Raw genomic sequence first — 16,203 nt, 5'->3', positions numbered from 1 at the left:
CGCATGAGGAACGGAACTCCGGCAGCTGTCTAAGTTTTACACTTGTGTGATGGTGGGTAACCATAATGGCAGTTCCCTCTCCTTTGTCATCCATTTTCATGGCATCTGACTCCTAAGGTCCTCCATCCTCTCGTCAAGTTTTTCCTCATTCAAGTCCAGACACCAGAGGAAGTTAGAGCCAGCTGAGGAGAAAAAGCCAACTGCTAGTCCAGCTTTCGAGAAGCAGCATTCTGGGGCACATCGGAACTCATTTTGATGCACTCAGTCTTGCGGTGTGATTTATTTTGGAGCTGCCCTTAGATGAGAGTGAAAAAAGTGGATGAACTGGAAGGATCCAGAATCCACACCAAGTGTTACCTGTGATTTCCCCTGGAAAGGGCACAGGGGTTGGGGGAGAGGTGTGGGAATAGGTTCTCTCGCATTTTACTCTATTACTTTTATATTATTTCATTTATTGCAGAAACCACATTTTCATATAACAAGTGAGTCATTATTTTAAAGTAAACACTTTCTGTGTGTAGATCAATGGCAGAGGACCAAACCCTGTCCTTGTAAGGAAAGAGCCTGAGGAAGCAGGCAGGTCTGTGAGGACAGGACCCTAGAGCAGGAACCGAGCCCACATCTTTTCCAGGATGGGTGGGGTCTCTTGCACAGGGCAGATGGTGGAGTGGTTTCTAGAGCACAGAGACAAACTCTCTGCCCCCCAAAATACCTCATCCATCTGCTCATTCATGCCTGGAATTCCTGCACTGAGGGGCAGTCTTTGATTCCTGCTCAGAAATAGGCCTGAAACCATAAACCCACCCAAGAGATGCAAAAACGGTGCCTTCAAGTCACACGGGGGGGGGGGGAGACAAGCTTACTCCTGCTCTGCAAACAAGGCTGTCAGAAGCATCCTGTGGACAAGGGGCGGGCGTTCAGGCGCAGGCAGTAATACTGCCCAAAGGGAGGAAGAGGCATTCTGTGCCAGCCTTCAGGCAGCGTCTGTCCTCACCCTGACTCAGGTGGAAAGAGACCACCGGCTGCCCAGGAGTGGACAGGACAGGACAACTGTGACCTCCTGGGATGAAAGAAGCAGAATCTGAGGCACTCCATGAGCTAGAGGAGGGCATGGCGCCATCAAGAGGAGACCGGCTAAGAGAAAGCAGCACAACTACTGAAGTAGGAGTCTCCTAGGCCAGCCTGGTCCCAACCTGACTGGAGGCCTGCCCTGGGATCTGAGTGTTTGAAACATTTTGAAAACCACGAATAGAAGGGTGGAAGACCTGAGAATTGGGTCAAGAGAAAGCGGGAATGTTCAAACTGAAGGAGAATGCTCAATACCATTAGTCATCAGGGAAATGCAAGTCAAGACTGCAATGAGATACTACTTCACACGCATTAGGATGGTCATAATTTTGTTTAATTCTTTTTAAATGGAAAAGAACAAGTGCTGGCAAGGATGGAGAGAAACTGGAACTCTCAGACATCGCTGGCGGGGATGTGAAATGGAGAAGGCACTATGGAATACAGTTTGACAGAGCCCCAAACGTTACACATGAAATTACCATACGATCCAGCAATTACACTCCTAGTAGGTATTGCCCAAAAGAATTGAAAACGGGTATCTAAACGAAAACTTGTGCATGAATGTTCATAGCAGGTCTATTCACAATAATCAAAAGGTGGAAACTACCTAAACGTCCATCAACAGATGAATGGATAAACAAAGTACGGCATATACATACCATGAAATATTATTCAACCATAACAAGTAATGAAGTACTGATACATCGTACGACGGGGATGAACCTTGAGAACATTACGCTAAGTAGTAAAATATGCCAGGCACAAAAGGCCACATATTGTATGATTTTATTTATACAAAATGTCCAGAATAGGGCTGGCCCGGTGGCTCAGGTGGTTAGAGCTCCATGCTCCCAACTCCGAAGGCTGCCGGTTCGATTCACACACGGGCCAGTGGGCTCCCAACCACAAGGCTGCCAGTTCGATTCCTCGACTCCCACAAGGGCTGGTGGGCAGCGCCCCCTACAACTAGCAATGGCAACTGGACCTGGAGCTGAGCTGCGCGCTCCACAACTAAGATTGAAAGGACAACAACTTGACTTGGAAAAAAGTCCTGGAAGTACACACTGTTCCCCAATAAAGTCCTGTTCCCCTTCCCCAATAAAAAAAAAAAGAAAAGAAAAAAAAAAAAAAACAGGTGTAAAAAATATAGGTTATTTAAAAATTTAAAAAAATGTCCAGAATAGGCAAATCCACAGAAATCAGATTAGTAGGCCAAGGTACAAAGGGGCTGGGGGATGATTAAGAGGTGCAAGGTTTCCATATGGGACAATGAGAATGTTATGGAACTAGGCAGCAGGGATGGTTTTACAACACAATGAGTGTACTTGATGTCAATGAATCGTGCACTTTAAAATGGTTAAAATGGTCAATTTTATGTTATGTGTATTTACCACAATAAAAAAAAAATGTTGTAAAAAAGGGAGGGGACTTTGGGAGGGGCCTGATAACTGATGTCCAATACCCCAGGGCCTCTCCAGCGGTCAGAGGACGGAAGAAGCCGCCTGGCTGTCAAGCTCTGACAGTACAGCAAGCTTGAAGGCTCACATTCCCTGCATATCCCCACATGCCAGGCACTGTGCTAATGGCTTTATCGGCATCAGATGCTACTATTGTCCCCATTTTCAGGTGGACAACGAGGCCTAAGAGACGGGAGGGAGCTGGCCCACAGTCACACCGTGAGTGGAGGAGCTGAACACCTGTGTGTTTGGCCCCTGCGCTTCCCAGGAGCAGACGGGACGAGGACCAGTCCCCAACCTTCTCTAAAGCTTCTCTAAGTCATGCAGACAACACGGCCGTAGCTTCCCAAGCTCCATGCTTAATCTAGTCCCACTATCACCTTCTTCCGTGTGATCTTGGCTATTTACTCAGCCTTGCTGTGCTTCAGTTTCCTCCTCTGTACAAAGTAGAATAACACCACCAGACTCCAAGGCCTGTTGGGACAATGAAATGAGATCATGGCTGTGCCTAGCAGCCCCTGGCACACAAAGGGGCTCCATAAACATTTTGATCTTCTTTCTTCCCTAAAGTGGAGAAAATTACAAAGATAGAGGAAACTATCTCAGCAGGTAGAGAGCTCCCTGTCAAAGGAGGTAAGGAGGTGAGAACAAACAAAGGCCCAACTCAGCAAGGACAGGTAACAGATGGGGACTGGCCCAGACGACCTTGAAGCTTCTACCCTTGAAATCAGATGTGGCTACCATATGAGGCCTTTCCCCAAGAGCAGGCTTCGCTGCAGGAGAAAAGGGAGCAATTCAAGGACACTGGGATCCTAAAGGAATCAGGGCTGCCAAAAAAGAGAAAAGGTGTAAAGAAACGGATGGCTGGGAACAGCAAAAACAAAATTTGCCAATAAAAACAGAAGTAACATGTTTGCAGAGCATCCCCACGTGTGCCAGACATGATGCTAAGCATTTTCCAGAGATCATCTCACTGACGGCTCACACCTCTGCGGGGCAGATACTCTTAGCATCCTCCTCTCACCAGTGAGGATGCTGAAGCTGAAAGAGGCAGGGCAGCTTGCTCAAGGTCACGCAGGGAGTGAGTGCCCACTCTGCCACCGTGCCCAGGCCGGTCCTCACTGCCCATCTCGAGAAGCCCTGTCACCTGCCTTGAGGGGTGACTGCCTTTGGACTTCAAGTGTCCAGCTCCACCTTCTGCTCCAAGGAGAAGTGTCTCCAGAGCAGAAAATTAGCCCCATGCAGCAGAACCTTCTCTCCGCCTGCTCATGGCCAGAAAGCTGAAGCTAGAAACTGATGCTATAAAGAAACTGTGATGGGATCCAGTAAATATTTGGGAAAATTTTGTTAAGTAGAAGGGAAAAAAAGGAGGAATTTCTGTTTTCACCAGCTCAATCAGCTCTGGGAAGAAACTACAGGCTGCCTCAAGCAGCTGCCAAATGCTCAGCGAGATCCTGCTGGTGAGTTGGCTCTGCTGGGTGAGAGGGGCTCAAGTTTGGGGCTCAAGTTTCCAGAGCCGGTCGGGCAGGGCCAGCCACAGGCACACGCTGACGTGCTCCGCTATGACCTGGGGAAGCCAAGCAGCTGGGAAGTGCCCTCCTGGCTGCCCAACAGCACCATCCTGAAGGAGCCAGCGTCAGTGTGGTGCCCAAGCCTCCCCTAGCTGCCACCGGTCAGCGGCCCATGCAGGCAAGAGGCTGCACGGAAGGCATCAAAGAGAACCCAGGGCCTGGGCTGCTCAGAGTCTGCACACCACCTGAATGGGGGGAAGCAGGGAATAGCAGTAAGCAGGCTCGAACTCGGCCTGGCTCTGCTTGGCTTCCCTCTGACCCTAGGACTCCAGTCCACAGTGGCAGCCATTCATCTCCGTCTTCAGCCATCTCTCAAAGAACTATGAGGACAAAAGAGGCAAACTCTGAAAGGGATGTTGAGATCTTAGCTTCTTCTTAGGCTAACATTCAAGGGCTTGTGATGTATCAAACACTCTGCTAGACCCTATATATGGATTATCTCATTTAACTTCCATAACAGCCCTGCGTGGTGGTTATCACCATTTTCACCCTCTCAAAGGTGAACAAACTGAGTGCTGAAGAGTTAAGTGACTTGTGCAATGACAAATTAGTATGTGGTAAAATTGCGATACAAACCCCTGTGGTCTAACCTCAGAACCCACGCTCTTAACCAAGATCCTTTACCACTTCCTCAAACAGACTCTCAGGAACCAGTAAAAGGAATTATTAAACATGGTCGCTGGCCTCAGAGCATTTACAGCCTGGTGAGGGAAATGCACAGGGAAATTACCTGTGAATATACATGTATTATTACTGAAGGTGTACATCCATTACTTCAATTATACAAAGCCGCGCGCGCGTGTGTGTGTGTGTGTGTGTGTGTGTGCGCACACGCGCGCAAAAGTTCTGGAGAACCACTAGAATGACTCGAAAGGAGGATGGTGGGAATTTAGTTTTAAAATATGATGATGCAAAAAAGCCAAAAGGTGGAAACAACCCAAATGTACATCAGTAGATGAATGGGGAAACAAAATATGATCTATGCATTCAATGGAATATATTATTCAGCCTAAAAAAAGAATGAAGTTCTGACACCTGCTACAACAGGTATGAACCTTGAGGACAGGCTGAGTGAACTAAGCCAGTCACAAAGGGACAAATGCTGTACAATTCCACTTACATGAGGTACTGTGTTTCCCCGAAAATAAGACCGGGTCTTATATTAATTTTTGCTCCAAAAGACGCATTAGGGCTTATATTCAGGGGATGTCATCCTGAACAATCAGGCTAGGGCTGATTTTCCGGTGAGGTCTTATTCTCAGGGAAACACGGTATCTAGAGCAGTCAGGTTCATAGAGACAGAAGATAGAATGGTGGTTGGCAGGGGCTGGGGAGGGGGGAGGGGGAGTCAGTGTTGAATGGGTACAGGGGTTCAGTTTGAAATGATGAAGTTCTGGAGATAGATGGATGGTGGTGATGGTTAGACAATAATGTGAATGTACTTCATGCCACTTGTGAGGGTAAATTTTCTGTGTCAAGCTGCCTGGCCACAAGCACCCAGGTTCAACATTACTTCTGGGTGTGTCTGTGAGGGTGTTTCTGGGCATTAGCATTGGAATCGGTGGACTCAGGAAAGCAGACGGCCCTCCCCAGTGTGGGTGGGTATCAGCCAATCAGTTGAGGGTCTAAATAGAACAAAAGGTGGAAGAGATATTTGTCCCCCCCTTTTTTTTTAATTAAAGTTTATTGGGGTGACAATTGTTAGTAAAGTTACATAGATTTCAGGTGTACAATTCGGTAATACATCACCTATATCTGACATTTGCCCCCTTTTCCTGCCTCACTGCTTGACATTCCATCCCATGTCATTGTCTCCTATATGCAGACTAGGATTTACACCATCGGCTCCCCTGGTCCTCAGGCCTTTGAACTTGGACCAAATTATACCACCTAGGTTTCCAGCTGGCAGACAGCAGATGGGACGTCTCAGCCTCCATAATCACATGAGCCAATTCCTCATAAAAAAATCCATATATACATACAGAGAGTGCCGCAAAAAGTATACACATTTTAAGAAAGGAAAAAATTGTATTAAAATTGTAATACTCAATATATACCAATAACAAAAGATGAATACAAGTCATGTTTGACTTCTGCAATTACAAGAGGTGCTCAAAGTGGTTACCATCAGCGTAATTTTAATAGTTTTTTTTTTCCTTTCTTAAAATGTGTATACATTTTTTTGGCACCCTCTGTATATATAATATATGTGTGTATATGTTTCCTATTGGTTTTTTTCTCTGGAGAACACTTATTAATACACTACTGAACTTATACACTTAAAAATAGTTAAAATAATCAATGTTATGTATTTTTGACACAATAAAAAAAATGCTGGAGGTGATGGTGATAACAGCTGAAATTTCCAAAGTTTTTGTCTTTGCTCTAACCACTGAGGAACAAGGGGAAAGAAGGTAATTCTTGGGGGGATGTGGAAATTCATCCTTGAAGATGATCTGAAAACAGGCCTTCTGCGTTTTGAAAGTTTATTCCCTCCTAAGTGCGCACAGCCAAGAAGGTAGGTGAGGTCAGCCCTTTTGTGTTTACGTGTCCAAAAGGAGGAGTGCTGGGGTCCTCCAGGCTGAACTGGAGAAAATAAAGGGTCAGGATCTCTAAGATAATGGACCACTGAACCCCGTCCTGGCTCAGTGTGCCAGCCCACACAAGTTGAGAACCAAACAGGATGGGGAGAACCTCTCCAAAAATAACAATATTACCCTTTTAATATTAGTCATATATTTATTGATCCTTTATTAAGCATTTTACAAGCATCATCTCATTTAATCCTATAACATCCCTATGAGGTTTCAGCATTACACCCATTGTACAGAGGAAGCAAAGTGAGGCTAACAAGTGAAGTGTTCACAACCACTATATCAGCGAGCCAGGGTCTAAATCCCTCTGATCCAAAACCTGTTTTCTTCACCACTGTAAGATAACGTTGTCTCTGAACTCCTGAATATAACTCAAATGAAGTCTCATTGTCAGGAAAGCATACTGCTACAAAGGCCAGTTTTTATCCAAACACTCGTGCAGGAGCCCTAAATGCCAGGTGATATGCTACATCATGATCAATATCCACAAAACACAAACAAAAAAACTGTTCTTTTTTTTCTTTTTTTTGAAATGATAGAAAAATATTTATTGACAGGAGAAATGTTTACAATAAATAATGTTAAATAAAAAATAAATGGAATATATCACATGATCCTATTTTTATAAAAATGTACGTATGTGATTATAAACATGCACAGAAAATGTCAATGTTTAAACACCCAAATGTCAACTGTGGCTCTCTGAGCAGTGTGATTACAGGTCAGTTTTATTCTGTTCTCTTTACTTCTCTTCACTTATTATGTTGAGCATGTTTTTTTTTCTAATTGTTTTTTTTTATTTTTCAATTATAGTTGACATACAATATTATATTAGTTTCAGGTGTACAATATAGAGATTAGACATTTATGTAATTTACAAAGTGATCACCCGATAAGTCTCGTACCCACCTGGCACCTTACATAGTTATTATACTACTATTGGCTATGTTCTCTAAGCTGTGCTTTACATCCCTATGACTGCTTAGTAACTGCAAATTTGTACTTCGTAATCCCTTCATCTCAAAAAGCCTGTTCTTGAGTTAGGATCACTAGTGTTCTCCGGGATCACCTGGGGGTCGGTGTCAAACTTATCATCAAACTTTGTTAAAACAGCAAGCTTCCCTCTCTACCATTCCTCTCGTGAAACCAAGCAGGACTGGTATTCCTAAGAGGCCAACGAAGTATCATTTTAAATTGGGCTTTCAGAGGCCATTTAAGGCAGGAGCAGAAAATTCTTCTGTCTGACAAAGACCATCAGAACTCCAAAGAGAAAAAATCAATTGGGATCGCATGAGTGGAAAGGAACTTAAATTAGGATTTTCATTTATAGTGAGAAATATATAACATCTCTCTTGTCATAGTATACAACCAATAAAAATACACATATTTTTAAAAATAATTCTTCAGTTATAAATGTATGGCAAATTAAGGGAGACAACTGGAACGGGTAGAGTGTGACAAGGAAGGAAAAGAAGAGAGAACTCAAAGGCAGAAGAACCACCTCCATGGTTAATACCATGCTCTGGAAAGGGCTGGAGACCTCATTTTCCAGGGCACGGCGGCATTACGTCCATGCGACAAACACCCTGCAGTCCTGGGAGACGCCTAAGACATCGCTATTGCTGACTAAAGGAATTTTAGAAACTACAGACATAAGAAAAGACAAAAATCATTAATAATCACTACCATCATAAGCATTTGGCGTATATTCCCTCTACTCACTTTTACTTACATTTTTAAAAATGAGGATTTAGAGTATATACAGTTTTATACCTTATAATATTTGCTTGACAATTTTCATAAGCATTATCTTGAGTCATTATATGTAATTTCTGAAGACGTGATTTTTTAAAGGCTGTGCAATAGGCCATCAGATGAATATACCAAAATTTACATAACTAATATTCTATTGTTGGACATTTGGTATGTTTCCAATTTTTAACTGTTATAAATGATGCTATAATGAAGATACACATATATACATATATATTTATCCCTGTATATATATATGGTTACTTCCTTAGTATAAATTCCAAGAACGGTATATAACTGAGTCAGAAAAAAATGAGTATTTCTCAAACTCTCAATATAAATTTCCCAACAACCGTACTAAAAATAATTCTAATTCTAAGCAATGTTGCATTTTTGCAACTCTAGACAAAAATGGCACTCTATTTTCTACATGGACCAATTTCAATCACGCTGACAACTGAATCAGTCCTGTGGGCCAGGAATTTCCCACTTGTGTTTTCAAGTGTCTCTTCAGCTAGTTGCTCATATACCAGATGAAAATGTGATTCCAAATCACTGTGGCAGCCCCACTGTTAGCACCAATCACAGTGTGTCTTGCGTCAGAATTAGCGGATAACGTGCCTGTTTCCTCCTCTCTGCTGTAAACTCCAAAAGTGCAGGGACTCGGCCCCACTCACCTTCACATCCCTGCATAGCTTCTTTCAAACCCCTCATCTTCCATCATTGTTTCTCAAACTGTTTTTCAACTCTTTCACACTCCCCGTGTCCCCGCCTAGGAAGTCATATGTCACAGGACTTTGACCTGAAAAGGATCTGAGACTTTGGGCCAGCTCCTTACCCAAAGTGCCTCAGATGTCTCACCTGGAAAATGCGGGTAAGGATACCTCCCCTGAGAGAGTTACCAGAAGGACTAAGTTAGATAACTCATGAAAAGAATCATAATACATAACAACAATCCCACCAAAAAATTGCTTAATCCTCTACCCACTGGAGGAGATTAAAGAATCATACAGCTGTCTCTCTCATCTGAAGCTCATCCAGGTCCTGCATGCCGGGGTAAGAGACTCAGAACCTTCAGGGACTGCGCCAAACCCACTGAACCTCAACCCAAGGGCAAGGGCAGTCTGGCAACGCTTGACTTGGATGGCAGGCGTGCAGCTGGTCAGCCTGGAGCCACAGAAGCTCCGGATCAGCTGTGTACAAGGAGGGGTGAGGACAGGCTTAGGGAAACCAAAAAGCAACAGCCTGAAATCAACCCAACCAGGACGGGACTTTGGGGCACGGAGCAAGCAGGGAAATGGTTCAAGGTGCCACAGCCTCCTCCAACTGGGAACCTGGAAGCAGGTGACTGGTACAGCCGCTGCTCCGGAGCTGACCCTGGACAAATCTGCTATTGTTCATGCCTGACGCTGGGAGCTGAGTCACCATGGCATTGTCCGACCGCTCTATCAGGAGGAAACAGCTGGAGATAGCAACACCACTTGCAGGAAACCTCAGCCTCCACGAAGGCTCCCCATGGGGCCCCTCCCTGTGTGGGAGGCCCAGCATCATCCTGCCGGGCCCACAGGGACCCGGAGCAACCCTGAGGCATCTACAGTCTGAACAGGCATCCCTGTCCTGCCTCCGCTTGCCTGGGGCAAAACACAAGCTCTTTGTGTGGCATTTGGGAAACTCTCCTAGGGGCAAGAAGTGGGATCTCCTCGGTTCAACCGGCCAATAAACAGAAGCCATGATGTAAGAAAACGGGCAGTAGACAAAAAATAATTACACTGAGTGAATTTGAAGAGGACACACTGTATGGCAAAGAGATGGCTTTTCCCTGGACTAAACCACGAGCAAGCAGATGCCACCTCATTGCAAGAGCACGTGTGGACAGGCTGGAGGCTTACACCTCCGAAACAGGGACTCCTGCCAACTTCCTCAGCCAGAGACGTGATGAGGGTCTCCTGTGCTCCAACGCAGGACCCCAGAATCCCTGTTGGGGTTTACAAATAACTCAGAAAAGCATCAGGGTGGTCTGATTTAAAGTCAGAGTTTGGGGTGGCCGGATGGCTCAGTAGGTTAGAGCACACACTCTCAACAACAAGGTTGCCTGTTCAATTCCCGCATGGGATGGTGGGCTGCACCCCTGCAACTAAGATTGCAAACAGCGACTGGACTTGCAGCTGAGCTGCGCCCTCCACAACTAGATTGAAGGACAACGACTTGGAGCTGATGGGCCCTGGAGAAACACACTGTTCCCCAATATTCCCCAATAAAATTAAAAAAAAAATAGTTCTTTAAAGTCAGAGAGAGCCCCGTTTGACTCCTGCTCTCACACAGCAGCTGTGTGACCTTGTACATGGTATAAGTCACAGCGTATCCTTAAATCACAGTTTACAAACTCAAGCGCCTACAGGAAGCAGATAAAAAGTGTAGATAAGTGATGCCAACTGGATTTACAGACACAGCCCACACGGTGCCAAGACGAGGGGTCAGGGACACACAGGCCCCATCTGAAGGTGGTGGCTGAGACTCAGTGCCACTGGGCAGTGTGAGCTCAATGTCAATAACCTTTCCACAATAAAAAGCCAGAAATGTCTATTTTTGTGAAATCTCTTCAGTGTTTAAGTGATGGCTCTCATAAAACATCAACTGGGCCCAAACAAAATTTCTCTGTGGCCCGGATCTGAGCTAGGACCACGGGATTGCAGCCTCAGCTCTCACCCTCAGCTCTCACCCTCAGGCTCCTCGTACGGGAAACGGGGCCAGGTTCACCGGCATGAGACCTGACAGGCACTTCGCACTGCCTGACATGGAAAGCACTTGACAAAGGGTGACTGTGGACTAGACAGAGCTGAAAGGGCCTTGAGGAAGAGCCACACAACCCTCTCATTCTATTAAAGAGGAAACTTCAAAGAGGTCCTGGGAATGACCCACGGTCTGCAAATAAACCAGAAGCAAGAGTCAGGCTGGAACCAGATGCCGGCCTCTCCTGTACGTCCCACAGACCACGCAGCCTCTCCCAGTCACGGACTCGGTTGATGACAGATCGCCCTGCCATTGTTCCTCACCAGTGCTGGCCTCCCCATTCGTCAGGGGCAGCTCCCCAAGGAAGGTGCGGTGTGCACACCTCTGTTACACCCACAGAACTCAGCCTCAGACCAGGCAGGTGACCGGCCAGTCCATGGCGATGCCCCTGCCCCCACCACCCTGCGGTCGTTTATATTGAGTCTGTTCCATGTCCATGGGCTGGGCCCTGTGCCAAGCTCGGTCCCTTTACCTGTCCCAGCCCAGTCTGGGTGATAAGGGAAGACAGGGCACAAAGGGATGGGGGCGACATCAAAAGGTAGAGAGGATGAGGAGGGAGCAGGAGAGGCCTGAGCAAGAGAAGGCGGCCAGAAGGCCAGGAAGTGAGCCTGGGGCCAGTGCAGGCTGGTGCAGCAAAGGACAGGGGTAACTAACTGGCAGGGCAGGTGGAGAGTGGGCTGGGAGGGCCGGGCCGCCGTAGGACCAGGGTCCCCAGGCTGAGGGCTCTGCACCAGCTGGCCCACTGCTTTCTGCCACACAGGGTGCTAAGTAGGCCGTGTGGGGACGGTCCTGCCAGGGTTCTGGCCAGGTCCCAAAGCACTAAACTGTGTCCCCTGAGGTAAATGAGCAGCCAAGGTTGTATCCTGTCCACGAGCCCAGGGTTATCCTGTTTGAACCTGTCCTTACTGGAAAACTTTCCAGCCTGGATGTCTCAGGGAATATGGCCCTGCAACTTCTCCTGGGTCCTTCCACAGCACGCATTACAGCTTTCTAATTAACACGAGCTGCAAAGTAAACCTCAGCTTTAAAGAGGCAACAGGGAGAAGGAAGAAAGAAGGAGCTTGGGCTCTGTATTTCCTAATAGAGGCATCTAAAGCTGTAGAACCTTGAGGGCTGAAAGGACCTGAGGAACCATTTGGTACAAACTCCTCATGTTACAGGGAGGCAGAGCGGCCCAGAACAGGGAGTGACGTGCCCAAGGTCACACAGCCTGTCAAGGCAGACTCTGGAGCCACCCCCTGCCAGGCCTGTGCCCTTTCAGTGACAGGAGAATGCCTCAGTCACCGCATTTCATCTTTTCACCCAGGCATACCTCCAGAGCCACAGCAAACACTGTCACAGTATCTCACTCCCCAAGGGGGTCTCAGAATATCCACACTTCTCGCAAAAGCCCAAGGTCAGCCACACGTTTTAGCACAGGTTCCTCTCACTTGCTAATGGCTTGCTCTCCTCCCCCACATCGCAGGAGGTAAACTGAAAGAAGGGAGCAAGGCAGGCATGGAATTCCTGGCCTGCAGAGAGGCAGGTGGGTGTGTTCACTTGGGGGAGGTTCTCAGGTGAAGCCCACAGCCCTGCAGGGCCAAGACCAGCAGGGGGGAAGGGGGGAAGGGCGGGAAGGCTGACTCCCAGCAGGAAAAAGCACACACAAACATCACGTGTGTGAGCGGGAGGCTTTCACAACAATGTTCCCGGAGGACAGAAGAGAGAGGGGAACTCCAACCAGCCTCCTGAGGCTCAGAATCAGGATTCCCCTTGGAAAGAACAGACTTTGGAATCCCCAGGTCTGAGTTCAAATCCCTTCTCTGGCATCTCCCACTGCACGAGTGGGGGGGACAGTAATGAGCCCCTCTGGGCCGTGCTCTCCTCATTTTATAGAATAGATGCCTATACGGTACCTGATGCACAAAGGGAGGCAAGGAGCACTGGTGAGTCACATCACTGAGACTTTCTTTCTGCTACAACCACCCTTTGCCCCTTTCTAAGCATCCTGGGGGCAAAAAGCATAGCCACTTTCTATCTGGGGTCAGAGAATGAGGCTGGAGAACACTGGTGTGAGACTGACTTTCTAAACCGCATCCCACGTCCCCGCTGTGGGCAGAATAACCCGAGGGGCATGCATCTGCTCACCGCACTGTGGAGGGACTAGTCTCCATGTCACTCCCTCCAAACCACGGAAGGTCCCGAGGGCAGGAGGACCAGTCCCCCCCTCAGCTCTCCCACACCAGTCACCAAAGTTCTGCCTTTGGAAACCGTTTGTCATGTGTAATAGATGTCACCTGACACTCTTCCCATCCCTGGAGGGCACTGGGAGGAAGAACCGGGAGGGTGACAGATAAGGAAACTGAGGCAAAGAAGTTCGACTGTCCGCTGCCACCTGGCAGTCAGCCCAAGGCCAGTTCTCCTCAGTGGCTGGCAGCAGTGAAGCCATGCTGGGCAGGCGTGGCAGAGTGAGCGCTCAGGGATCTAAGGGCAAACACAGGGCAGTGAAGCAGAGACCAGCGGGTTCATATACTGCTGCCTCACAGCTGCCAAACCGTTTGTCCCCCGCGCTCTCCCCAGGATCTCACAAGGGGGGGCCTCAGCAAACTGAGACCTGATGGAATTCTATCGGTCCCTCCCCTTCAATGGATTCCTTGGAGATGTGCGTGTGTGAAGGTAAAGCTGGAACATAATGGGAACCTTTGGAAAGACAGCCAGCAGGTACATAATTCACAGATCTTAACATTAACAATCTTTTACCTCTTTAGAAGTTTACCAATAAAAACTAGGTGTTGGCCAGTTTGGAGCCAGTCCTTGAGACTGCAGCCCCTGGGCCCCGCTTGCATTCTGTTCATGGCTACTGTCTTTTCTTAACCCCGAGCTGCCCTTCTCCCTCCCCACGTGCTGGATGCGACAAAATATTTGCCAATGAATGGAACTAGGTGTCCTGTTCTGTTTAAATATATATACATATATGTGGACCAGGAACCCAACAGGAGACACAGGTTAACCATCCTCATCCTTGCATCACCGCCATCTACATCGTGCTCTCTACATGCCAGGCAGGTGCTAGGTACTTCAAATATGTCAACTCACTCAATAGTGACAATAACCTTGTGAAATAGGTGCTTTATTATCACCATTTTCAGAGGAGAAAGGGGTCGTAAAGAACTTGTCCAAGGTCACACAACTGGGGGATGATGGCCAGGATCTGAACCAGGACATGTGGCCTTAACCATCTCCTATGCTGCTTCTCACCTCCACTTCCAGGCCACCCCCGTCACTTCCCAGGCCCTGAGGTGACAGCCTGGCAGGCCAACTCTGAGGCCCTGAGGTTCCAGTACCTGTAATACTGCCTCCCAAGGTGCTTCCTCCCGCCTGCCGGAGCACAGGACTCAGACCTGCATGCTGGGCCCCACCAGTGCTCCCTCCGTGGCCTCCTGCCTCCTCCTCCAGGCAGGGATGAGATACAGGAGGAGACGGGGGCCAGAATTCCGCCATGATATTCTGCTCCCACTGACTCAGAACCCCAGAACAGATGGACCGGGGAATTTCTGAATGAGCAACTAACCACAGAAGCACACAGTTATGTAAATCAGCCTGGGACATAGAAAGAAAGAAGGCAGGGGCTCTCAGAGGATCAGGCTAAGGAGGTGGGAAAGGGCCCAAGTGTGGGCTCCATCACTGTTCCCGCCTCGGGGCAGAGCTGGACCGATTGTGTCTAGACTGTTCCAGATTACAAAACTACAAGTCTTACCCCGTAGGCAGCCGCACAGGGATTGCTAAACATATTTGGATTTCTCCCACCAACAGAAGAGAGGCCTTAGGATACAAAAAGCAGACAGACAAATGAAGCTCTAATTAGTCTCCCTTCCCTGTATTCTGTTTTTGTGAAATGCTTTTATCAATGGGCCGCTTGTCACCATCTCTGCCCCACAGCTTATAAAACTGAGCCCACGAAATGTATCAATGGCTCGGCCCCATCAAGACAGGAGGTGACAGTGGGGGGAAACTCAAACTTTCCAACCACAAACCCTTTCACAACCGAGTTGTCCTTGCTGTGCCCGTCAGGGAGCCAGGTGACGGAGGCGGTCTGTGCCACCTTTCTAGACTGAGCCCGGAAAGCGAGAGGGGGAACTACACAGACTTTCCCTGGAATTTCAGTTTTTCCATAATTTAAAATGAAGTTATGTTTCCTGCTTGAGCACCTTCTTTCATAAAACCATCCTGCCGATAAAGGTGAAAATTTGTCACCCTTCAAGGCTTACAACTCATTCTGGCATTCTGTCTGTGGATATCTCCAATGGGGAGGGCTCAGGCTGAGTATAGGAAACAACAAACAAACTGGAGAGCATCCGAAGGTGACAACAAGGCAGGGGGGACTAGAAATGAAGTGATGTGAGAGACAGCTGGTGGAGGCGGAGACGACAGAGGGTAGCTGTTGTCAAATACTCCTGGATTGTCATGTGGACAGGGGAGCGGGTTCGCTCTCTTGGGCTCTGCCCTTTTACCCCGCAGAAAACTGAGGCTTAGAGCACCAACATCTGGCAATGCTAAGCATCTGGGCAGCCAGACCTGGTCTGAGAAGCGGGGCTATGCCCCAGGGCCTGCACCTGACCCACTGCAGTGCTCACTGGAAACCACCTTGGTCTTCAGAGACCTACCTGTTAAAGAGTTAGCTGGCTGTACCCCAACGCACCACATACATGGCTAAAAGGAAGCAGGGTCTGTTTTCCAAATATGATCCAATAAGCATGCACTGCTCTCATAAAAGAAAACGACAAAACTTATCTAGATGTTCAAGCTCAGCCCACCATCTCGCAACCAAAGGTGTGTCCATTTAAGAACTAGCTGGCCAATGTTCAAAAAATAAAAAATAAAGAGCTGTCTGCAAAGAAGTGGAGAAACTAAAACCCTCATACACTACTAGTGGGAATGTAAGATCGTGCAGCTGCTTTGGAAAACAGTCTGGCAGTTCCTTAAGAGGTTCGA

At 47.6% G+C, this 16,203-nt stretch overlaps 1 protein-coding gene across 1 annotated transcript in view; it reads left to right on the top strand.

Moving 5' to 3' along the window:
* The first annotated feature begins 3,964 nt into the window (after positions 1–3,964).
* Positions 3,965–16,203, top strand: part of FOXM1 (forkhead box M1) — a 15,578-nt gene continuing 3,339 nt past the window's right edge. Inside the window, 1 exon segment of the mRNA XM_074324859.1 lies at positions 3,965–3,985. Within this exon segment, the coding sequence (XP_074180960.1) occupies positions 3,965–3,985 (21 nt within the window).

Source organism: Rhinolophus sinicus, linkage group LG02 (genome assembly GCF_036562045.2).
Source record: "Rhinolophus sinicus isolate RSC01 linkage group LG02, ASM3656204v1, whole genome shotgun sequence".
NCBI lineage: Eukaryota > Metazoa > Chordata > Mammalia > Chiroptera > Rhinolophidae > Rhinolophus > Rhinolophus sinicus.
The sequence above is the reverse complement of the archived record's forward strand: the minus strand, read 5'-3'. Positions and strand labels throughout refer to the sequence as shown.